This window comes from Rhinatrema bivittatum, chromosome 5 (assembly GCF_901001135.1).
Source record: "Rhinatrema bivittatum chromosome 5, aRhiBiv1.1, whole genome shotgun sequence".
Classification (NCBI taxonomy): Eukaryota; Metazoa; Chordata; class Amphibia; order Gymnophiona; family Rhinatrematidae; genus Rhinatrema; species Rhinatrema bivittatum.
In genome coordinates, this window is record NC_042619.1 from 353261204 (window position 1) to 353287657 (window position 26454).

Genomic DNA, 26454 nt, shown 5'->3' on the forward strand with positions numbered 1-26454 from the left:
ATGGTCATCTGCCACAGTACCCAAGAATCCACCCAAACACCTCTAAACCATAACATGCAGAGCCCAGGCCTGCATCCGAGTCACCCCGTCTCTCCAGGACTCATTGTCCTGGTGGTGGGTACTTTCCAATCTGGAAAGGGTGATCTCCTTTCGAAGATCCAAATTGTCTTCTCCATGGATGCATCCACCCTGGGCTGGGGAGCTCATATATTTTATTTATTTATTTAAGAGTTTTTATATACCGTCATTAAGTTATTCACCATCACAACCAGCACCCAGAGCCTCTGGTCTACTCAGGAAAGCTCTTGTCAAATCAAATTTCTGGAGCTTCAGGTAATCAGTTATGCACCATGGGCTTTCAGAGATCGCCAGCCAACAAATTTTGTCCTGATCCAAACTGACAACCAGGTGTGGTATGTCAAGTAGGGAGGGAGGCACAGGATCATACCTTCTGTGTCAGGAAGCGGTCCAGATTTGGTCATGGGACCTATCCCACGGAATGGTGATTAGGTACAGAGAACGTGGTAATGGATAGGCTGAGTCAAGACTTAAGACCAAAATCGGATATTCCACCTCTGAGGGAACCTGGACGTAGATCTATTTGTGTCCCCTTGCAACAGGAAGGTGCGTCTCTTCTGTTCCCTGTACAGGTCAGACAGCAAACCAGCCTCAGACACCCTTGCCTGTCACTGGGACAAGGGTCTTCTGTATGCGTATTCTCAGATTCCCTTAGTGACGAAGACTCTCCTGAAGCATCGCGATGATAAGGGGACTATAATTCTCATAGCCCCCTTATTGGGTGAGACAGGTCTGGTTAGCACTCCTACGGGAATTGTTCATCCAGAGATTGATCAGTCTGGGAACTTCCCCAGATCTCATCACGCAAGATCAAAGCAGGTTGCAGCATCTCCACCTCCAGGCCCTGTCGCTCACAGCCTGGAATTTGAAAGATTAATTCTACAACCACTCAATCTTTCAGAGAATGTGTCTCGGGTCCTCTTGGCTTCTAGAAAGGCTTCCACTAGAAAGTCCTATGGACTGAACTGGAGGAAGTTTCCTTGTGGTGTGAGCAGAAGGCCCTAAATCTGTTTTTTCTGCCCCACACAAAAATTGCTTGATTACATTTTACACCGATCGGAAGCTGGCTTAAAAACCAACTCTGTTAGAGTTCATCTCAGTGCAATTTGTGCATACCACCAAGGTGTAGAGGGTACACCTATCTCTGTACAGCCTATAGTTATATGATTCATGCAGGGCTTGCTTCAATTGAAGCCTCCCCTGCCGCTGTGTCTTGGGACCTCAGCTGATGAAAGCTCCTTTTGATACGCTGCGCACCTGTGACGTGAAGTACTTGACCTGGAATGTCATATATTTGGTGGTGGTGGTCTCCTCACTGCGCAGCGTCAGTGAGCTCCAGGCCTTGGTGACTTATCCACCTTACACCATGTTTTATTATGATGGGGTAGTCTTGCGAATGCACCCTAAGTTCCTGCCTAAGATGTTGACAGACTTCCATCGTAATCAGTCTGTCATCCTGCCAATATTGTTTCTCAAGCCCCATTCTCACAAAGGCGAATGAGCACTGGACAGTTTAGACTGAAAGCGAGTCTTAGTCTTCTATCTGGAGTGGACAGAAACCCATAGACAGTCCACCCAACTTTTTATTTCTTTTGATAGGAATAGGTTGGGCATTGCGTTGCCAAATAGACACTATCCAATTGACTAGCAGATTGCATCTCCTTCTATTATGCTCAGGCAAGACTGCATCTTGGAGTCATGTCAAGGTTTATTCTGTCAGAGCCATGGCAGCATCGGTGGCCTACTTGCGAGCAGTTCCCATGGAGGAGATCTGCAAGGCTGTGATGTGGAGTTCTCTCCATACATTCACATCTTTCTATTGTCTCTGGAAAGGGATGGCCGACGCAACAGTAGGTTTAGCCAGTCTGTCCTTCGGAACCTATTTGAGGTGTAGAACCTAACTCTCCCTGCCTAGGGCCCATTGTTTGGGTTCAGGCTGTCTCCCCCCTCTGGTTGGATGTCTGCTGGACCTCTCTTGTGTTGGGGAGCAGCCTGTAGCTAGGGATTCACCTGTGTGTGAGGACTATGATCCTGTTTGTCCTTGGAGAAAACAGAGTTGCTTACCTATAACTGGAGTTCTCCAAGGACAACAGGATGTTAGTCCTCACAAAACCCGCCTGCCACCCTGTGGAGTTCGCTTTCTCTTAATTTTTTTACTTATATATAATTCTATCTGTTAAGACTGGAGAGGGACCCTCGCTTGGACATGCTCTGTGTGCCAAGTCAAAGTTCTAGAAACTTTGACAGTTTTCCGTGCCGAAACGCACTCAGATTATTATCTAACTCTCTACATTTTAAGAAATCTCTAAAAACATACCTATTTCAAATCTATTTTAAAATATCATCCACCACACAGTGAATCAGAAAAAAAAAAGTACTTTCAGCTACCACGTGACCTATTCCCTCTGACCTCCCTGTCATATTTTCTTTGCTTAGCATCATCCCCCATCCCTCTAGCTCACTCCTTCCCTTCTCAACCTATGCAGCAGTAACTAGTGGCACTTGATTTTTTTCTTTCATTAGACTAGATTATTTTTAATTTGTTATTCAGTTTGGTTTTATTGTACTTGTTATATGACTTTTTTGTAATTTTTTACTTTTAATTTGGTTTTGGGGGGGGGGGGGGGTTTACTATTTTTGTAAACCATTTTGACGAAATTTTATTTGTAAAAGCGGTATAGAAATACTTTTAAATAAATACATAAGACAAATATGCCAGAATCCTGGGTTTGACTCCATGACAGTGGTGCATGCTGCCATGCAGGGAGGACCTGGGGTTGATTTGCAAGCCCAGACCCTGGTTCCACAGGTGGACTGGGGATGCTGCAAAGGTAGCGTTCACAGCTCCTGGTGGGTGGAAGTCTCAGCTATTGCACCGTGGGTGACACCTGATAGCCAGGCTTGGGGTGCATATGTACCATGTTCTGGAGTCCAGCCACACTGTGGTTGGATTACGTTTTTAAAATGGTCAGCATAATCCTGGGTAGCTGTAAATGGAGGCCTGGGCTTTGTAGTCCAGTAGAGGCTTGTTCTGATTGAACTGGCAGTCCGTAGGATCAGAAGAAAATTGCCGGACCGAAAGCAACAATCAATATTACTACTTTAGGGGACAAGAACCATGGCCTTGCTTCCTGTCCCTTCTTTCCAGATGCATAAGTGAGGAGAACAGCGATATTATTCCACTGTTGAACGTTTCATCTAACTGATCACAAAAGCATGCTCCATCAGTTATGCGCAAAGCCCAAACCTAACCTAAAATGGCAACCGAAATGGGTTAGTTTAACGTCTTTTCAAACAAATTGACATTTGAATACACTATGCCAGCAGGAGAACTCTGTCCCGTCCCCCCACCCCCATCTGTTTGAAAATATTCCTCTAACTAAGACAATAAAAAGGGAGGCAAATTGCTTTTCAAACTGGTAATTCTTTTCTGTCCAGAATTTTTGCACCAAAACACATCTTAGCCACATGATCCGGCTAAGTTTGTCAGTGGACACCAGCATGGATTACATGGTCTATTTACGGAACGTTTTCCCAGCCAGAGTCTGAGCATCACAGCTGTCCCATTTTATACCTTTTCTTGTCCCTGACACATATATCATGCTCTTGCCACCTGTTCTTCTTCTGTCTGGAATCAAGGCACCTTTACCCCCTTCAGCTCACAAGTATAGCGGCATGGCACGTTGAAGGTTGTGGCCAGCTTTATATTTTGGTACTTTTTGGTAAGCATCATTCAGTTGCACCTTGTAAGAACTTGCAGAAGGAGAGATATAAATGACTTGTGTTACGTGCATCCCTTAGCGTGCCATATTTATTTATTTATTTGTTTATTTATTTATTTATACAGCTTTTCTATACCATTGTGGAGAGAACTATGTCTCTATCTCTACGGTTTACAAACATATTAAAGAAACAATAAATTTAAATTTCACAGTGTAGAATAAAACTTACATTAATCAATATAAATAAAACAAAATAAAAATAACTAAAAACACATCCATTATAAAAGAGAGAATAAAAACTATAAAAAGAGTAAGATCCAAATTATTAACTCTGTCCAGGAATCATGCCGCATCCTCTGCATATCTCATGAAAAAGCTTGCCGGAAGCACCAGGTTTTTAGTTCCTTTTTAAAGATTTTCAAATTTGACTGTAGTCCAGATCTGGACCAGCGATAGAAATTGCACGGTCTCTAACCTCGCTAAGATGTGCAGATTTTACTGTAGGAACAGTAAGCTGACCTTTATTCGCAGATCTTAATTCATGCTGAGAACAATGTAGTCTTATAACTCAATTTAGCCAATCAGTCCTTTCTCCGTATAAAATTTTATGGATAATGCACAGCATTTTATGTTTTATTCTAAATTCAATTGGTAACCAATGTAACCTTTGTAGGACAGGAGAGAGATGTTCTCTTAGTTTAGTGTTTGTCAACACCCGTGCCGCAGCATTGTGGTTAGAGTGGAACTGTCACTGTCATTTGTGGTATCATCTACTGGGAAGGGGGGTGCTCTCATGAATAATCATTTTGTCAAGTCAATCACAACTGAGGCTGCAGTTTTATTCTCCTCTGCTTCCAAGGAGTAGTTCTAATAAGTTTAAAAAAAAAAAAAAATTTACAAAGCTTCAAACAACCGATAAACAAGATTCAAGCAAATTTATTTCTGACCTTTAAGGTGGTTTGAAACTTGTATGCATTTGTTTTATTTAATATCATATTCTGCCAATCCAGATAAGATCTGAGTACAGTAAAACATTCCATCAATCATAAATAACATTTATTATACATACTTAAAAGAACAACAATCAAACCGAACACTAATATATGTTTATTCCCAGGTCAATCTGTTTTCAAAACATTATGAAAACTGCCCATTCTTTAAGAGGATCCATATATCTTCACAGATAGCAAGTGCAGCCACTATATTTCTTGGCATAGACACACATTATAATTATGTACCTATAAGATCCCTTTTATTGATATTTGTAAAACTCCTTCCTAAAGAGACGTTTTTTTAGAAAAAAAGTTACAAAAGTTTTTTTTATTCAGAAGAGTCTCTGACCACGCGAGTTGCTGTTTCATTGCTTCATCCTGCAGTTTGTGGATCATAATGTAAACCATGACTTGCTGTCCAAGTTCACGTTTCTGATGGACACCAGAGCCTGCTGGCACTGCGGCACATTGACTGACTGACGGATCCTGACGCTGCTGGTGTTTTGCCACCTGAAGTGCCTGTGATGATTCTTCACAGTAAAACTGGCAGAACTTCGAAATCGGGGCATCATGAGAGTGCAGTCAAGAAAGCAATGTCGCCAGGGAAATATCTGCTATGGCACGGTTTCTCTGGGAATTCTTGATTACTGCGAGGGAGCTGCCAGAGACAGCTGAAGGAATTGAAGTTTAGATTTACATTGAGAAATTACCTAATTATATTACAGTAGAGCTTTGAGACACATTAAAGAAGTAGACGACCTGCTTGATCTGTGCCATTGAACTGGAAAAAGCAAAATGTTTTGGGGTCTAAAGGTAATATTTTATATAAAATGTACATTTTTTACTTTATTTTTTGTTTGTACACATCAATAAAAAGTATAGAAAACATTTCCTTCCTAAGACCTTATTCTTTTAAAATAGTTATTAAAATGTATCTGACAGTGAAAACAGTTGTCAGCTTTTCATTGTAGACTTCTTGTTTTGATATCAAGTGCTTAAAACCAGATTCCCTGATTCGGTATAAGCGGCACTAACTTTTATTTCATGCCCTCCTGTTAGAAAAAAATAGTGACAGCCGTAGGGAAGCTGAAAATCAAGATCTGGAGCGATTTTGGATCCTTTATAGTTTGCTCATTGTCAGCAGTGTGATTTGTTCTAGATATCTAAATACCCCTGGAACAAGTGAAATATTGGCACAGTTCAGGAGAAAGGAAAATCAACATTTTTTTTATGTTTACAGCTTTCAGAAGGCTTTTGGGTCAGGCTTGCCCAGATCTGGATGGTGGGCAATTTCCTTGTCAAGTCTTTCTGACCTAGAAGTTTAGAATAAAGTATGGATTTTGTTCTTCAGGGCTTTGTAGTTTTCTGAGGTTTAAGCAGAGGGGGTTAAACACTGTGGATCCCTAAAGGCTTGAGGGATGACCGTGAAGAAAGGGTGCGTGGGAGGGGGTCACCTGCACGGAGCAGCAGGTTAGTGCCCTTAATCAGAAGATGTGGGGGATTAACTACCCCCTTAACCGATTTAGCTTTCATGTTTTAGACACGACTGCAACGTCGCTCTCCGCATTGACGGAGGGGCAGGGAGGAAAAAAGGGGTATTCGATCCTGAAGACTGGGCCCTGACTTTTTACGGGTCTGGGGTACTGATACGCCGACATTGGGGATAAAGCTTCTACGGGACAGATCCTAAAGCAAAAAAAAAAAACCCATTAAAGCATCTTTGAATTATCAGGAAGGCTGCTCACCAGGTAATAATGTTGCAGTAATTTTGTTATGGCTTTGACCGTTGCTTGGTCTTTCTTCTTCACATAAGGCATGAGGATAAACTTGCACAGAGCCGACCGTTCCTGCCATGGGAAGCTTGGCCGGGCAGACCGGATGGATCATTTAGTGTTTTGTTTTTTTTCTGCAGACAATATTATGTTAGCAGTCTAAAGAAGGTGGTGGTCTGCGTCCAGACGAATGGATTTTTAGAGCAGGGGAATTAGGGATCAGGCGTAGAGCACTCTGTTGTTTAGAAGTGGACATTTGAAGGTCTCTTTCTTTGCCCGGCGCCACACTGACACTGTGTAAATGGAAACATTTTGCTGAACTACTGCTACGTCTTCTCCGGTTGGCGCATTTTTAGTTCTAACCATTGTTGTAAATCAGCGGTCGTTGTGGTGCGTCCCAGAATAGTCGCCGTTTCCTTTTGAAAGGTTAAATTAATCAGCCAAGAGGCTAAAAGAACGTAAGACACATACCTAAATTGCAGACAAATGTAATGTGTTTTTCTTTAGAAGATTTTTATCGCTTTGCTATGCCTAGCAATGTCCATGTTGAAAATCCAGTCACCTGGGACGAGTGGATTGTCACTGCTGGTGAGACTGCCCTGGGTGCAAGAGATGATGACCTCATGTTTGGGGACCCCCAGTTGCTGTCATTTTCAGCCTCTGATGAGAGCCCAGGAAGATCCGATGACCTCTCTCCATCCCCCCCTGCTCTGAGCTCCAGAGGGGGGGACGTAGAGGATGTTGCAGGGAACGAGGTTTGCTTCATCCCCCAGCTGAGGCCCCGGAGCCGCAGCTTCCCGCAGCCTCTGACCAGGGCCGCCCCCCCCCCCCCCCGCATGGGAGGGGGGGGCCCGAGGAGTTTGAGGAAGTCTCTTTGGCCTTTGGGAAGCAGCTGCAGGGCACGGGGAAGAGAGAGAGAGAGAGGGGGCTGAAGGCCAGAGAACTGCAAGCAGGTGGAGTGGGGGGGAGGGAGAGAAGAGAGGCAGGGGGGTGGAGGGGTGCGGTCACCAAGAAAGAAATACATTCACGGTGTATTCCCACTACCCCTGCCTTCCCAAATTGGGCAAGGGAATGGTGCATGTTCCCCCCTGAAGAGTAAGTCCCGGGGAGATTTTTCCATCCCTGCTAATTATTTGGCCAAATAAAGCTGAATGTTTAGTTCACATTTTACGTTTTCTCCCAGGACTTGAGCCTGTCACATTAGGGGCTTATTTTCTTTTGGGCTGTGTTTTTTGAGGTTTGACGGTGGTGGTTTAAAAAAAAAGAAAAAAAGCAGCTCTGCTTTTCAAAATAATCCGTGTCACGAGGAGAAAACTGAGATTGAAGTTAGAGGACTCGTAGCAAAGAAAAGGTTACAGGGATGTTAAAAGCAGAAAAGAAGGAATTGAGAATGAGAGACGCCCCAGCTCGGTTAACACTTCCTCCTTCCAGAGGGAAGAGGAGAAGATCAGCCGCTATAACTCTCCTGGGCCGCCCCTTTCTCCCAAAGACCTCGGCCTCGCTCCCTAAATTCTGGGACGTTGGAAGAAAGTTTAGCAGCCCGGGGTCCTCTCCTCGATGCAGACCCAGAACTGGCCAAATGACTTGAAAGAAGCCAACCCTAAATCCCCCCCCAAAAGAAAAGCAGCTTTCTTTCTTTATTTGTTACACCTGAGATGTGAAGCCATTTTGAAATGGTGGTGGTTTGGCTCTCGGGACCCGATCTGCTCAGTTTGGGTGGTAAATGGGCCTACTTTTGTTTGTAAGTTGGTGGTGCAGTATGCACAACTGTGGCACTATTGACCCTACACCCCTGTATTTGTACATAAAATGCATAGCACTATAAAGCACATTTTTTCAGCATTATTTAAATTAGCAGGTGTCTTAGTTACATTTTATCTCGTCACCTTGAATGCTTTGAAGATGGACCGATACTTTGTGGTGTCTGTAATTTAATTGTGGATGCTTTTTATGTAGCTCACCCCACCACATGTGGAGCAAGCGAGCAATACATTTCTTTAATAATATTTTAAAAATCTTGACAAAGGATCGTAGTCTGCTAACAGAATAACTCAGTCTTTATTTCTCTTATTTAAAAAAAAAAAAAAAAAAGGGACCAGTTAGGCACTTTTGTATCACCTTCAAAGTGATTTAAAAAATGTGGTCAAAATCAATGACAGATTTTCACACAAATACATCACAGTAAATGACTACTCTGTGAATGTTTAACTTCAACTAAAGAACTGGTTTACCTAGAAATCTGCCCAACTGCTTAAAATTGCAGTTGAAATTTGTCTAATTTGGCAAAAACGAATGCACATCTCTAATAGGCATGGACCATGGACCTTGCGGTTTAGTCGAAATGTGCAGACAAGATAAATTAGATCTCAGTTAACGCTAAAAGATCTCCAGGCCGATGCAATACCATGCACCGTGGCTAGCGCACGGCTTCACGTGCGATTGGATGCGCGTTTCGGCCCGGGTGTCCATAACCCCCGATGTGGTACGGGGAATTAGCGCATCCAAACCTACCACATAGCTAATAGCGCTCATCGTGTATAAATTCCACGTAGCTCCTGCGGTTCAAAAAATGTCCAGCGTGGCTAATGCGCCCATCGCAATTACGGCAAATCTTATGCCAGCCTGGAGCTCAAGGGCTCATTGATTTAAAACAAAAAAGAAAATCCCGCCTTTCTGCTTTCCCTCCTATTAGTATCATTGCGATATTAAGTAGGAGGAGCCACAGAAAGCAGATTCAGGTGGAAAAAGTGTCTTGGGTGGGGGAATTCTGGGAGCCCAATGTGCGTGCAAAAAAAAAAAAAAAAACCTGTCCAGGCCACGTATGTTGTGCCGGTAGCGGAAGAAAACGGACGCGCGTATTGAGCTGACGGCCACCTCTCCCGGGCACCCAGGGACGCACAGTGTTTTCCCTAGCGCCTCCTTTTTAGTGCAGCTCCTCCTTTAAATATTGCATCGCGTGCCCGGGAGAGGTGGCTGGGCGCGTTAGGAAAGCGGGCGCTCAACATCGCGTGCCTGCCTTCTACGCACAAATATTTCATCAGCCTGATACGATGATATGAAACGATCGTGAATGTAAATATATTAATTATCGAGTCGTGTTTAAAATCTTATGCCAAGCCCATAAAGCCTTAGCTTCGGGTGAACTGTAGTATTTTCTTAACCATCTGTCCTTAGCTGCTAACAGCAAGATGTACTGGTAGCTCCCTCTCTTTCTACTATCTGGTTAGAGCGTGCTCGCCTTACGGCGTTTCCTTATCTAGCTCCTTCGTCTTGGAACAGCAGACCTTTTAGTGATTAGAAAAGAACTACTTAAAGTTGTGTAAGCAGGAATTTGTTGCCAGAGGATGTGGTTAGTGCAGTTAGTGTAGCTGGGTTCAAAAAAAGGATTGGATAAGTTCTTGGAGGAGAAGTCCATTACCTGCTATTAATCAAGATTACTTAGGGAATAGCCACTGCTATTAATTGCATCAGTAGCATGGGATCTTCTTAGTTTTTGGGTACTTGCCAGGTTCTTGTGGCCTGGTTTGGCCTCTGTTGGAAACAGGATGCTGGGCTCGATGGACCCTTGGTCTTGACCCAGCATGGCAATTTCTTATGTAAAAACCTGGTTCTTTTCACAAGCCTGTGAGCAGTAGGCTAATTACTTTGATATCACTGAGATATATAATGTAGATATAGGGCCTCATTTTCCAAGTGGCTCGCACGCGGTAAGGGACGTTTCGCACGCGAAAAGTCCCTTATCGCGTGCGATACCAGGATGGGGGAGGAGTCGGGGCGTCACCGGGGCTGACTCCGCGAAGACGCTGCGGACGACGAAAAGGTAAGGGCCTTTTCGCGTCTGAGTTCGCGCCCAATAGCTACACCTCCTATGGTGGCGCTATTGGGTGCGAAACCGGCAGCGATTGCACCGCAGCAGTGCGATCGCTGCCGGCTAGCACAGGACCGCCCCCCGGGTCAACCCCCCCCCTGCCCCTCATTACCTAAAGTATCGCAGGCCTGCGATACTTTAGAAAATGAGGCCCATAGTGTGCATACAAGTCTCTTATGAGGGATGATAAATGCCCAGACTTTTTTGTATCTTAGTTTTGCATAATGAATTTTAGTGAATAGTGCAAAAGCAGATTTAAGGTGTGAGGAGTAATAATGGGTGGAACTGATCGCCCTATAGTAAATAGACACATTCATGAGACTGTGATTATCAATGTTTAGGTGTACTCATTTTGATGCATCTGTTTAGGTTTTGAAGAGAGCCTGCATATTCAAATTATTGTCTTTTTAATGGGTTAATTGCAAAATGAAAAAATAAACAATGACTAGAAAGCAGCAATGGGCCTTATCGCAACAGACTGAATCAGAGCACCAAATGTAAAACTTGTAAGAGTCATGCTATGAGGGGAATACGGTCGGAAACCACATTTTAGTAAGCAGTTTGATTTTTAGACGTTTAACTGAAAGTGATAGTGTGCTGATCACTCACATGGAACAAATCCAAAATCGCCAGATTTCTTTCAAACCATTAGGCCCAAGGTTTGTGAGTTCTGGCAGCTCACACCCCCAAGAGTTACTGTTTTCAAAAAAAACCCAAGCCTCCTCCCAGCCCCTTCTATTCCGAAGGGCGATCATCCGTCTTTTTCATAATGTTTAATTTAAAATGCTATTTCACCTTTTGTGACTGGTCAGCCACTTCACAGTAGATTGCAGTGTAGAGGGTTAAGTTAAAAGTTCGGGGGTTATATTACAGTGAGGTTCATTGTGTACAAATAGTTTTGTAATGAGGTAGATTAGGTCAGAGGTTAGTGGGCATTACAGTAAAAAGTATTACATTACAAGGTAAATAGAGAGGTGTTGCATTACTGTCAGCTTTGCATGCAGTGTAGCGTATAAAACTCTTTGCATAAGTTAAATATCTCGAATCTCTCTGCTTCCTGTCTTGTTTGTTTTTTTTTGAGTGTCACGATTTCTTTGTGATTAGACAGTGCCAGTCAATACCACGGGAGGGTATCTGTCTGCTGGGTAAGCAGCCATCTTTTCAGTTCTGCTGGAAGTAGAAGTACGATGCGCATTGATTTCCCCAAAGATAGGAGGGAATCGAATTCCATAGATCCCGTGCTGCACTTCTGAAGGCTCTGGAGCTAGTTTTTCCAGCCAGATTGTTTTGAGGGGGGTGCAGCGGTTAGCTGATGATGTTGACTTGAGCCAATGTTTCTTGTTGGGTCGTACTCTTTTTACCCTTTCAGTCACATGTGGGACCACTGGTTTTTTTACTCCCTTGAATATGAACGATAGAATCTTAAATTAGATACTTAATGAGGGGTGAATAAGAGAGGAAAAGGCATGTTCCCATTTTTTTCCTGTCCATGGCGGTTCTGGCAGTGGCGTTTTGCATTACCTGTTCATGGTTTGCTTTTTGTAGTCCTGTTTAGATGGTGGTGCACGTATTATGGCTAGCATTACTCGTTTTGAGGTTGGTTGGTAGCTGCTTCAGCATTCAGATGTTCCAGGCTGCCTTCTCACTGTTTGACTCTCCAGACTGTTTACCTCCTCTTGTGGGCGCGGGCTGATATCCAGGACAAGACCGGGAAGGGGGAAGTGAATGAGTTGTGGTGAGCTAAGCCGCACACCCATAGGACCTCTGTTTTGTCTCTGTTTATCAGGTGTCCGTTGTTAATCACCCAGATTGTAATCTCTTACACAACTATTTTTTTATGACTGCAGTGGTTTCTTCACAGGTGAGGCCATGGCAGAGTATCGGCCTTTGCCCATGATTGTGTCAGTTGGGTTGGGTTAGGCATGGATTGGTTGGTTTAAAGCTGTCTAGGCCACATGACGAATATTTTTTTGACCACACCAAAGATCTCCTGCATATTCCCTTTTACAATAGATGGTATTCGGTAAAACGTGAATATTTGGAGTTCACCCTTCAGAATCTGAAAAGACTAAAGGAGAATTGATCCCGTGAAGACTACTATACTTAAAATCATCCAAAATGGGGGGCAGTGTGCCTATGAATTTGTGAAATGCTTTGGGAGTGCTTTGTTTTGGTGTCTAACTTATTTAAAACTTGCAGTGTGAAATACTGACATCCATGTTGATGCTGGAGAAAACTGCATTCTTTGCAGATTATAAAGCCTTTTATTGGACCAACATAAGAATTATCGAAAAATGATGTGTATGAGCCTTGGAGGTTACAGAGGTCTGAAGAAATAATTTGTTTGTGCTGCAGCACTTGCGTAATTTCAATTTAACCTTAGCTGGACCCTGTATCATTGTTGATTATATATGTACTTTGTATGTAGTGACAAATTATAGGGGGTTTTTTCCTCTGGCACTGTATTTTTAACTAATAGCTAAACTGAATAAAAAAAAAAAAAACCAATGTGTAGAGTGCATGGAAAAATGTTAAACTATATCCAAAGATGCCTTTTTTTAATATAAAAAATGTTTTGTACTATGTGGAGATTTAAAATTGGACATGCTTGCTTTAGTAAAATGAAAATAGCTTGCTGAGTTAGATAGCTCTATACAGTTTTAAATGTAAAATACTGAGAATTTTTTTTTATATTAACTTATGTTTTTTGTTACAGATTTAGAAATGGCAATTGCATATTGGAATTTAGTCTTGTCAGGAAAATTTAAATTTTTAGATCTTTGGAATACATTTTTATTGGTAAGTATTCATTTTCCTTTAGCAGAAGTTTGAATCTTAACTTATCTGACTGGTGAACTAAAAAGCCCCCTGGGTAAATATAATGTCATCAAGTATCTTGGATGATGTATGGCAGGTTACATGTAGCAAATTCAACTGTAGTAATGAGACTTCAAATCCAGTGGAAATAATGTGTGTTCATTCTGCTGTCATTGCAAGAGAATGAGTGCAAGCAAACTGAAAGCACCAGCACAATAGAATCAGTTACCTTTTCTTTAAACTAAAAGTGCATTTCTGGAAAATGCAAAAATAAGAAAACCTGATTCATTTGACTAAATGTAATTTAGAAGCATGTTCAGCTTTTTCTTGTATTTGCAGCTTATTTTTCATATTTTGTTTAGGTCTGTAATGCCTCCCCCTTTCTCTGCACACAGATAACGATTTACAATGATCCATGTCACATGAGGGTAGAAAGCAGTTTAGTAGGAGAAACCTCTGTTGGATAGATATCACCACACCAAGCTCAGCCTTATTTTTCTTTGTGTGTGCGGCTCTGTGGAAATTGGATAGCAGAGTTAACTTTTATATAAGCTCTGAAGGTATTTAGAGGCATACCTGGGAACTCTTAAGGGTTTCACCCTGAGACTCGGGGGAATGTGCATCAGTTGCAGGGTCTCAGGGGAAACAGTAGAAATCTCAGGGCCTCTCTGTACGCAGCTCAGCCCCTCCCCTTCCTCAGTAAGCCTGCAGAGAACAGGAGAGGTGGGGCGAGTCTGGAGCAGACACTGCAAGCTGCATGTGGGGAGAAACTGGAGAGAGGCTGAAACACACACCCAAACCTCAGTCTGCAGCTGTGATTCCAGGACTTGGGACTCCCTCAGCTAAGGGCAGAGTGAGGAGCTGAGACGTATAGGGGGAGGGAGCAAAGAGAGTGCCTGGGTGAGGGAGAGGGAGAGACAGAGGGGGTCATCTTGGGAGGGAGGACAGGTGATGTGGTGAGGGGAGAAAAAGAAAGCGTGGATTAGTTGGGTGGAGGGGGGTGGTGGAAGAGAGAAAGCTGATACCTATTATTCCATTCCTTCACCCTCTCCCACCCCCCACCCTCTGCTAATCCACAGCACTCTCAGGGTGACCACGACTCAAAGGTTCCCAGGTATGTTTAGAGGCTGTGGGTTTGAATCGGCTTTTGTTACCAGCACAGTGAGTAGAGAAAGATGGAGAACATTTGCAGAACCAAACGTAAAATGGCAGTGAACAGAAGTGAGATGGTCCTTCTGGGGAGCCTTCACTTGGCCAGACATCGGTGGAGGAACAGCAGCTGAAGCTGCTGGTAGGAGCAGGAGGATGTGGGCTCTGTTCGAAGGTCAGTCATCAGGCAGTCGGTGGCAGAACCCGTGTGCAGGAATAAGATTCCTGCACTTCAGGAGTAGCGGCTTTAAGTGAAGGAGGACCTCGAGGCTTCTTACGGGTAGCGTGGGAAAACTTAAAAAGGAGTCATTGTAGATGCTGGACGACAAACCTTTGGTAGGAATATGACTACAAGCAAGCGAGAGAGAGGGAGAGTTTTTCAACGAGGTTACTAAAAGGTAGGGGCAGACATTAGCAGTTATAAAGGGGTCAGGGTAATAAACTGTGCGTTAAGATTAAGCACTGAAATTCAGAGCCCAGGTTCTTAATGCATGTGCTAAAAAAGCCGTTTAACTCCCGACGCGGTAAGGAAATGGTGCACTAATGCATCACGAGATTAACAAAAAAAAAGTGCAAACGCAAAACTGTCACAAATCAGAGTTTAAATGTACACTTAGGGTTCGATTTTACAAAGTCTGCGCGGGCGCGTCCATGTGCGCTCTGTTTCCGGCGCACACGTATGGACACGCTGATTGATGACAAGCGTGCGCGGTGCTCGCATGTTATAAAATCCGATGGCCACGTGCACACACATGTGCGACTCGGGGGGGGGGGGGGGGAGGAGGGGGTTTGTAATCTACATGCGGCAACGCGATCAGGCCTTTAGCCCAGTTTCCTCCCACTCCGCTCCGATTTAAGGAACGGACTGGGCGGGAACTTTCTTTTACCCCTATCTACCCTTCCTCCCTTTTCCCCTCCCCTTCCCTCCCCTCCGGCTAACTCTAGGGTTTTTTGTTTGTTTTGTTTTGTAACTTGCCTGCTCCTTCGAAGCAGAAGTAAGTTGTGTGCCGGCCGGCTGCCAGCGCGTGCTTCCCCAGGACAGGGCCTAATGGCCACCGTCCTGGCCGGCCCCCCAGCCCCCACCCCTTTTGCAGGTCCCGGCTCTTCTGCATGTAACAGGGGCTATGCCTGTGGCCGGGCCCGGCACGTGGTGCACACAAGGCCTGGCCACGTGCATAACCCTCGCTTTTTACGTGCGTGGCCTTTTTTAAAATCAGCCCATTTTAGTCTTTTTCATCAGCTGAGCGCACGTTTTAAACTCGAGCAGGAAAAAGGAGCCATTGTTTTGTGTGCAGAACTGCTGAGTGACCCAGTTCACAGTCCGAGTTCTTGAATTTTCATCTCACTATGGTATTGTGTAGTACTTGCTTCTACCATTTGAAATCAGTGCTTCAGATATACTATGTGGATGAGGCTGTCGAAAATGCAGGACTCTCTCTCTTATGTGTTTTGGCATTTCTTTAATCATATTTGATGAATTCAAAGAAGGGAGAGCCTGTGGAGTGCAAAGGGTAAGGTGTAACCGGCAGAAAATGAAGTGGTGGCAATCCCTGGTGAGCCTTCAGCCTGAGAATTGTATCTTGCTCTGGAGGTTATGCAGTGCAAAAAAACAGCACAAGGACTGCACTAGAAACCCTATGAGGTGGAAGGATGTGCTAGAGCAGGGCTTCCCAGACCCACAGTGAATATCCATGAGAGAGATTTGCTTACGTTGGAAATCCAGTTTATGCTAATTTATCTCATGCATATTTGTCGTGGATAATCCTGAAAACCCAAACTGGCTGTGGGGTCCTCAGGATAGGTTTGGACAGAGAGCCTGAAATACCTCAAGGTAAAAATAATGCACTAAAAGCCAAGCATTTTTGGATGGAAGGGAAGGTGTAGAGCCAGGGATGATGATATGACTGCTCAAGGGTAGACTCCGGAATAACCTAAGTGTTTTATTTTTCATACAGTCTGGTGGATGTTTTGAACAGTCTCCAAGTGGAAGTGTTGGGTCAGAAATGGTATTGAAATTCAAGACAGCATGGGACAAGTATGGAGGATCTTTAGAGGCATGAAAGAAAGATTAAAAACAGGAAATCAAGTAGGGTTAGCAGACAGTTCCGGTTGGAGCAGGAGAAGTGGTTAATAAATGAATTTAAATAAATGAATGATACCAGGTAGGGAAAATGGACAATCTAGACAAGCCTGGTAAACTTTACTGACGGAGCGCACTGTTAGCCGGCATTTGGATGCTCGTTTTGGACGTGTTAGCTTTACCCCTTATACAGTAAGGGGTAATAGCGCATCCAACCCCCCCGAAACTAATAGGGCCATCAACATGCAAATGCATGTTGATGGCCCTATTAGGTATTCCCGCGTGATACAGAAAGCAAAATGGGCACCGGGAAAGTGCACAGAAAAGCAGTAAAAACTGCTTTTCTGTGCAGCTTCTGACTTAATATCATGCGATATTGTCAGAGGTCCCAAAAGTTTAAAAAAGTAAAAAATTAAAAAAAATAAAATTTAGAATAGGCCCGCGGCTCATGGGCCGAAAACCGGATGCTCAATTTTGCCGGCGTCCGGTTTCCGAACCCATGGCTCTCAGCGGGCTCGAGAACCGACGCCGGCAAAATTGAGCGGCGGCTGTCAAACCCGCTGACAGCCGCCGCTCCTGTCAAAAAAGAGGCGCTAGGGACGCGCTAGTGTCCCTAGCGCCTCTTTTTACCGCCGGCCCTAATTAAAATAAAGTATAATACTGAATCGCGCGCACAAGAGAGCAGGCGTTCGCCCGCTCTCCCGCGTTTTTACTATATCGGCCCGTAGGTGAGCTATTTTATTTGACAGACCAAAAAAAAAAGATGGACTTGATTCTGTTGCCCTGCTGCCCAAAATTGTAAGGAGGACTTTACTCGATGGCAGAAGTAAGCATCATATAGCAACCTTGTATTTGCGCATCTGATGACAGAGGCTGAGATTATGTGCATTTCAAAAGGTAATAGCAACCTCACGATGCCATCAAAGCCAGCAGTATTGGAATGAAATATACAATTCAGTGTGTAGTTAGGGAAATCGTCGTCATTTTCTTTTTCTTTGCACTGATTTATAATTTAATGCCCGAGGAGAAACTGGTGATTAAAGGATTTGAAATCTCCTCCCGCTGTTAAGTATCTGATAGCTGTAGTGCTGTTACAGTTCTTGTCAGCATCACATCGCATTAAAGCTCTGAGTACTGTATGTCATGAACAAGGGGAGGAGAGGGAACATAAAAATGGGAGATAGTTATCATAAATTTGCACCTTTTTATCCCAAAAAAATGAAAGTAAAGACAGTAAAATTATACTGTACAGAAAAAAGTTGAAACGTAGGTGATGAATGATGATAAACTAGATGATAAAAAGAAGCAACAACCAAGACAGACAAGTTACATTCTTCAAATATCAACACGTACTACTGCAATAACATGATTTTCCAAAAATACATGGAATATTTTATTGTGCCGTGTAGCTGGAATGACCAGAAGTCCTTTGCTCAGTAGTGACATGGTCCACGTGTATATAAAGGGCAGCTTGGTGTGTGGTTGGCTGTTGACACCAGGGCTACCATGTATGCATGAGTGGGTAAAGGCCTGTAGTGTACGGTGCTGTGCGTCGTCCATCAGTTAGAGATTTGGCCAGGCAGAAGGGAGCACAGCAGTAAGAATGAATTACATTACGGACAGGCCCCAGCAGCTAAGGAAGATCCATCCCCAGCAGCCCTGAGCAGGGGAGGTGGCAGGGCCTGCAGGTCAGTGGGGAGCCAAGGCCCTACCGGCTGACCCACCTGCAGGGGTTGCCATGAATCAAGGTGGGAGCTGGGGAGGATGGAGAGAATTAAAGAAGAGGGAAGGTGGACCAGACAAGAGGGAAAGTTGGAACATGGGAGAGAGGCTCCCAAGCCACACGTCCCCAGTCACAGGCACATTCACCCTCCCACATTCAGTTACTCATACGTACCTCTCTTCCATTCACCTTTACCCCCTAGAAACATTTCTGCTTATTTACACACACGGAGTAGTCGCACAGTCACATGACCCCCCACCACTCATGCACAGCTCTGCTACCCCACCCACACACTCAGGCACACCTGCTACCGATCACACACACTCACCTAGTACCCCACTCTTGCATGCTCACCTGCCACCCATTCACATACTCACACACACTTATACATGTCTGACACTCATATCTACCCCAGCCACAGCTGTGCCCCCTATAATCCTCAGTAAGTGGAAACGTGGGGTCCCACAGAGTGCCTGTAGTAGGTAGAGGGTGGGGTGGATATTTGTGGGCCAGGGGGAGGGGAATGAACGACACCCTGGCATCCAGGTTTTCAGGCCTAGTTACTAATATATATTACCATACTCTTAGAGGTTGATTTTAAAAGCATTGCTCGCGCCAAACTGCCCATATGCACGTGTACGTGGGCCGTGCGTGTTGTAGAAAGCCGCAGAGTGCGTGTGTACGTACCTGCGCGTGTGTAAAAAATAATAGGGCGGGAAAGGGGCGGGGACCAACTGTTGTGCACATAACTCCATATTCTAAAGCCGGAGACCGCGGCGCGCGTCGACTTATTATCTGCGTAATTTTACTGCTGCTTCTGATGAGGAGGAAGTGTGTGGATTCTCGAGCTTTTAGGGCTTACAGGACAGGGTTGAGGGGTCTGGGGCAACCGCGGGGGGGGGGGGGGGGGGGCAGGCAGGATGAAGAACCAGAGGGTCTTTAAGACCAGTGTTAACCGGGCAAGCTGTTTGCCCTTCGTGCGAGCACGTTTTAAAATCCGCCTGCGTGTGCGCGTAAAAGCTGGCAGAGTCCCAGGAACGTTTTCTCGAGCCATCTCTCAGGATCAGGCGCGCGCGTGCATGCGGAAGGTGCATTTTTTTTAAATTTCTTTCTCATTTTATTTCTTTGTATTCCACTTTTCGGCCCTCCAGAGCGGATTACGTTCGGGTACGGCAGTTACTTTGAAGCACACGAGCGCGTGGGCAAGTTAAAATCGCAGCCCGTCTCTGCCCGCGGGCCGATCCGCGTGTGTGTGGATGCGCGTGCCCTGGTTTTAAAATCCGGCCTGTTGGGTTTAATCTCGCTGATACGCTGCCTTTCTTTAACTTACAGATAAAAAGAAGGAACTTTTGTTTTACACTGGCTTTACCGGTCAACAAATTACCAGCTTTTTCACTCTTGCACGGGTTTACAGTGCAGTAGAAAGAAATGGGATGTCTGTCATGGTGAAGGTGACCCCCTGTGCGAGTCCCCCTTCTTGTCACAAAAGTTGATGGGCTTGTGCTCAGGCGGTGGGAGTGGGGAAGGTAAAGCATCATTTAGATCATCAGCGGCATCACTAATATACCAGCACGGTTTGCCACACAAAACCTTGATGGGCCTATATTCTTGCCCCCACGTAATGACAATGAAAATATATAGCAGTTCTCTCCGCTTGAAGGAACTAATATGTGTTGTTGTAGCTGGAGGGTTTTTTTTTTAATTTTTTATTATTATTTATTATTATTTATTTTAAATGCTGCTATAGAAACAAACTTCAGTGATGAAAAGCGTTGCCTGCCCAATCGGGCGTGATTTATATCCGTGGTGTCGGCACCCACAGCGGAGACATCACAAAGGCATCTTGACAGTTACTGTCAAACTAAACCAGCTTCAGACCACCATGTTAGGAATTAATTTTAACCTTTAACTCTGGCAGGTGGGGCATGAAAAGAATATAAAATTAGCTGTTCAGTAGATCAGTGGTTTCCAGCCTTGTCCTGGAGGCACTTCTTAACGGTCTCACTTTCAGAATGACTGCAGTGAATAGGCAGGAAGGGAGTTGCCTACATTGGGTCTCCAGTATTTGCAACTGTCTTGAATGCTTATTCACTGTGACTTAGAGACCAAACTGGTTAGGTGTACATCCAGCACTGGGTTGGGAATCGCAGCAAAACACACACACACACAAAAAAAAAAAATTCATACTATTCACTCAGTAAGGGATCAAATTTCCTTTTGTAATTTCTCCTTGGAGAAAACCTCACCTCTTAGGAATCAATGAGAATGCAACCCTATATTTAATGGGTGTATTTTCTGCATATTTGTTTTTAGACAGGCACGGACAGTAAAGGGGCATGTGACATGTTCAACCCCTCTCCTATATAACCTGCTGGGAAAGCACATTTGAATCTCACATTTCCCCTCTAACTGTATGTCCTAGACTAGAGCAAGACCTCTGCTTCCCTAAATTCAGCCTTTCCCTAACATTCACTCTTTTATACTCTGTAAGCAAAATAGTTGGCTCATTCTACTCAGAATAGAATCTGAAATAGTCAGGGTGCTTTGATAATTTTTTCTCTCAAACAAAACAATTGTTAGATTTTTCTTTGACTACTAGTAATTGTTTTTCTTCTGCTCTCACGTGCCATTTCACACTTTTAGAAATGATAGAGGTCAACAATGATCAACTTCTGGCTAGGGAAAGTAGTCTGTAATTTATTTTTTAATGCGGTATAGTCTAAGACTAAATCCAGTCTTTTTCTCTCGACCTCTCATAACCAGACCAGCCCCTTGAGAGCAGCATGGTAGCAGGAGGAAGGTAGAGTTTGCAGTTTAATCACTTTCAATTCACGTCTCAAAGCCTACAGCTTCTTGAATTGAGAACGCTTGCCCCCATTTTGGAGGCTTGCCGACGCCATACGGGTTGAGACTGCCCTTCAGCAACATTCATTTAGTTTTGGTCTGAGCACTATATACACATTCAACTTCAATTTGGCGGTAATTCACAAGCGGGGCCAATCTGGTTGCCGACACTTGCTCGTCGGGACTTCAACGCAACTGGCACTCCACAAAGAAGTATTTCACGTTATTCAGAATTATGTGCCGTGCTGTCTAAGCAATTGGGTCTCGGTCTCTTCAGCTAGCGTTCCCAGGCAGTTTCAACACATTCAATGGTTATGGAGCAGTTTCAGCAGTATTATGGTCGTCAATCTCTAACACGCAGTTATTAAGACTTTTCAGTGTTTTCTATGTCAGGGGTCTCCACTGAGGAAGCCTTCGTCGGAAAAACAAGGGCCTTGTTAGGGCTTTTCCATCAGACCTGGGAAACAGTATAATATTGACTACAAGCCTAATCGTATGGTGTGAATGCATATACCACAATTAGGGTATTCTATGCATTTATAGTATGTCAATAATTACCATTCATTCGTTTGTTTGTGTTTGGGGAGGGTTTTTAGGAATAGGTCACTAAAATGTTTAGGTAACTTGATCTTAGTGTGTAAATAAAAAAATAAAATATTTATGTATATATTATGTGTATAAATACATAATATGTGATCTAATGCCTTGTGGTTTATGTATCTGGAGACGTAGGAGATTAACAATGTGTAATATGTAACATTGTATAAATCGAGTAACATTCATCCTGTGAAATACCTTAGATTTGATTATATTAGGAACTACTCATTTATTTTAACATTTATAGTTCATCGATACAGTATTAGTTTTAATGTAAACATTCAACACTTGTGCTTTTTTTTTTCCTTTTGGAAACTTTTTGATATAATCTCATTGAACTTGACTTATTATACACATTGCCCTATTTCTAGAATTTTCTATTTTCATATATATATATATAATCATATCTAGGTTTGTGCTGTGTCTCTGCAGAATTACCGTTCTCGCTGAGCTTATTTGCACAAGTTTAGTTTTACTAAAGAATTGTATATGTTGCTTTTCCTTTGACAAGAAAAATATTAACCATGAGAATTCTTTACTGATCTGCCATTCCATTACTTTAAGAACACTGCAGCTATCAATAGAAAACACATGGTATGGCCAGTTCTTTTGTAACCATAACGTTGGGCTCAGATTTTAGTTGCACTTCAAAATCTTGCATGTTGATTTACACGGGATTCAATGTGCAGTTGAAAAAAATTAGTACTCATTGTTGGGCAACGTATTCACAAATTGTGATCATTGAACCTCGCCGCTGATTCGTTGGAATATGTTTATTTGATTATGTTGAGACCAATACTGTAAATCAGAAAAAAAAAAAATATGTCCATAATCATTTGGGGATCTATTATTTTTTTCTTTTTCTGATATTTGTGGTGGTATGCTCATAAACTAATAAGCCTGGTTTGCAGGCCCACACTTGGATTAGAAGCGGGATTTATGATTGTAATCACAGCTATTAGTGTGCGTTGCATTAACAAACTATAGAATGGAATATGTGAGAACATAGCTGAACTTCATTTTACCCTAATTTGTGGTACTCATTGAAATAATGGTCATTTCTTTCCCGGTGATTTAGGAACACCATAAAAGGTCAATCCCAAAGGACACATGGAACCTGCTATTAGACTTCGGAAATATGATTGCAGATGATATGTCCAACTATGACGAAGAAGGTAATTCTTGTGAAACTGAAGCACTGACTTAGTACAATCATCTCATTTTTAAATTAACACCATAAAATTAATCAAAGATAAAAACACCAAATGGACATAGTTTTCAAAGGAGTTACACAAGTAATTGTAACATACTATCATAGCAATTTCCAAAAGCCATTTAAGCATATAGAGTGCGTTTACATGTAAAATGTATGGACAATTCAATGGCATATATTATATCACTTTTCCAAAGCCCACTTACACAGCTTCAATGCATTTGCATGTGTAAAACCCAGTTTTATGCATGGAATTCCTTTTGAAAATTACTCCCAGTGTCCATAGCTGTTGCTTTCAAAAATACAGCAGTAGAATTTCTGAAAAGGGTGTGGATTTTGTTTAGTAAACTTGGTTCTATTGTTCATTACCAGAGCGCTGCCATACTCTGGGATTTCAAAAGTATCATTACCTGCTTTTGCAGGGAGTTCAAACTATTGTTTTGCTCAGAACCATGTGCTCCTGATCCAGAATCCCCTATATAAACCCGATGGTAAAAACAGTGTGCTTAGGTAAAGACGGGTAAGATCTGGTGAGCCCACCACTAGGATGGGTAGTGCTGGGCAGCCAGGTACGGGCCATTCAGAGTGAAGAATTAGTAGCATTAATTCTTCAAGAGGGGAATGATAATAACCTGGATTAAATAAAATTAATGCAACAGTTTTTTGCACAAGAGAAAGGAATGTGTTTTTGTTTTTAACAGGCAAAACAGGCCTTACATGAGAAACGCAAGCAGTTTGTGTGGAGCCACCTCAAGGGCTAGCGTACCAAGATAACAGTATTTTTTACATCATTAGTTTAGGTAAAGGTTCAGTAATGCCGTGAGTAATTCTCCACTCCAAATAAGGGAGTTATCCCAAAACAAAAGAGGAGAAAAAAAAAAAAGAAAACGCTGTCAGCCATACATGTATATAATGTATCTTGTATTAAGGGAGGAGAAGAGAGAAAGCAGGACAGGTTAGGTAGTACTTTGCTGTTAGATGCACTATGCTTCTAAGACAGATTAATTATATATTCATTTCTTGCATTTTACTAATAAAAAATATTCATTAAGACAAGTTGTGAGTTATTACAGAAGGGCAGGTCTTCTGCCCCAGAGCACAGACTCCAGAATTGAACTCTCTGCGTGCTTAGAGCATTCGGATAATGATTTGAACTCCCTGCAGAAGCAGGTAATGAATCTTTTGAAATCCCAGAGTATCGCAGCGCTCTGGTAATGAGCACTATCCATTTGTGTTGTGCTACCTATTTCAGTTCAGTATCGCTGTAAAGCTGTTTCTATAAGCCTCTTTTGATATGAGCCATGCACAATTCAAAAAAGTGTAGGTTATAAAAGCCATGTTGATTTTAACCATGTTATTTTTTTATAATACAGTTTCTTAAAGCTTCTCATTTTATCTGTGTCTTCACTACATTGTAAGCTCTGTGGAGCGAGGGTGCTCTTATATGTATCTGTAGAACACAGTGCATGTCTCGTAGCGCTATAGAAATAAGCATGTTTATTTATTTGATTTGTATTCCACCGTTCAGCATTTCAAAGTGGTAGCAGTGTGACTAACTGCAAAGTTACATGTATACTTTTTTTAAGTCTGTACCCAATCCAATTTTCAGACACAAGGTACCCTCCTGAAATGTGTCTTAAAATCGAGGAGTTGTGCAGCTAGATATATGGGCTTACATAATGGGAAAGATGGATGTAAAGATAGATGCATTAGCAGCATGCTATTGATGCTCATACCGTTCGAAAATGTAAGGAGCATGCATAAATCTAATACGTGCCCTCAAAACACCTCCCCCACTCCTGGCACTAGGACCCTTGCCGGGCTAAACAGTACCCTGGATGCCCAGCAGTTTGGTGTGGAGGAGGAGGGGTGTCCCCTCAGATGATGCGGCAGAGGGGGGAATATTTATCTAATGAAGTGCCGGGGGGCGGAGGGGCGCCCAGTGGGATGATGCCCTCTTCTGAAGCAGTGCATAAGAGTGCTGCTGCGGCCCCATCGTAGTAGTGGGGGCAGGAGGCAGCAGTAACCCTTTCCCCCCTACCCTCCCATTCAGTCTGGTGTCCACCTGCTTGACCCCTTCCCTCTTATATGCAGCCACGTTTGAGCATCCACCTTAAGATGCCACTTACCTGCAGATGCCTGATGTAGGTGCATTAGCTCTGTGTTTACCTAAATAAAAGGCGACTAAGGGTCGATTGGCTAAGTTTTTTTTTTTCCTCTCCTCTCCTAAGTTAAGTTACAACCTGGTTCAAAAATATCAAGCAAATGCTTCTATGTTAATATATTTTTTCTGCTCATGTGCATATTCTTCTTACAGTATGACGTGCACAAGTCACTAGCAAGGTTTTTATTAATGACTTTTTTTTTTTTTCACTTTTTTTCTCAGTGTAATTTTCAGTGAATAACTTGGCAAAATAAACAATTCACTGTTGTGTTGCGTTGCATTGCCTTCTTTGAACGGCTGTTCTGCTGTGCTAATGTATTGTTCTGCTCTCCTTTAGGAGCATGGCCGGTTTTAATAGACGATTTTGTGGAATATGCACGACCAGTAGTCACGGGAGGGAAACGTAAGCCTTTCTAGCCCATAGACACTTTTGAACTGGACTAAAAATTTTGCAGTGTGAGCTGCAACAGGTAAATGAAGATAATTATTTTTTTTTGGCCAATAACTGTGCACTCAAGGTCACTGGTTTCAACAGTCCCAGTGGGCTGCCACTGACAGAACTGAAATCACTCCTTTAATGCCGCTTAAAGAAACAATGATGGCTGACTTATGGACACTGCAAGAAGATCCTCGGAAGACAGCCCTGTCTGTTTGTAGGATATTGGCTTCAATTATTGCATTGGTTGTATCATATAGGGTGTAGATTTTTTGCATGATTTTATACTTTGGAAAAGTTTAACCAGAGGCCATTTTATTACAGAAGAATCTGACAGAACAGCATGCCATTCAGTTCCTGACCTCCAGGTGAACACCAGCAGTTACATAATGACAACTGTATTATATTGTACTTATATTAAAAAAAAAAAAAAAAAAAGCAGTATTTGTGGTATAAATTAAATCCCTAAATTAAACATGCATAGCTTGTTGGATTTTTTTTTTTTTTTTTTTGCGCACTGGTCAGCACTTTGATGCACTATATTGTTTTATATTGCTAGATCTGATTTAGGAATGCAAGCCTGTAATCAAAATGCTTTTCTTGCCAACCTGTTGCTTTTTATTATAGGTACTGAGAATGTGTACGGAACTGTTTAAAGCCCTCTTCAGTTCTCGCAGTTTAAATTATTTTCAAGAATTGAATCTCCCCTAATTTAATATCCTGCATGGAATGTTTTTTGCAGACTGTTTTTCCCCTCTTGGCACTCATTTTCGCACTGTAAATGTTGTATCCTACATCGTACCATGGCTATGAAAACTCTCAATACTATGCTTTATTTGTTAATGTTGGTAACTAGTCACTTAATACTTGTTTTTAACTCCTTAAATGTCTAAGAAGATTTTCATAGCAAATTGCTACATTCTTTAAGTGTCACGTGCAAGTTAGGGTCCTTGCAGCTTCCTTCTGCTCCTATGGGCTTTTTCCTCCATTGAAAACAGC

The 26454-nt window shown here is 42.9% G+C and overlaps 1 protein-coding gene across 15 annotated transcripts in view; it reads left to right on the forward strand.

Moving 5' to 3' along the window:
* Nucleotides 1-25930, forward strand: part of DCUN1D2 (defective in cullin neddylation 1 domain containing 2) — a 73505-nt gene extending 47575 nt beyond the window's left edge. For 14 of the 15 annotated variants that reach the window (XM_029604642.1, XM_029604649.1, XM_029604640.1 and 11 more), the window contains 3 exons: nt 13149-13231; nt 22721-22817; nt 25357-25917. In XM_029604642.1, the coding sequence (XP_029460502.1) occupies nt 13149-13231; nt 22721-22817; nt 25357-25436 (260 nt within the window). In that variant the 3' untranslated portion in view covers nt 25437-25917. Of the gene's footprint in view, nt 1-13148; nt 13232-22720; nt 22818-25356 lie in introns of all 15 variants that reach the window. The other variant, XR_003857152.1, reaches the window with a different exon arrangement.
* The last annotated feature ends 524 nt before the right edge of the window (nt 25931-26454 follow it).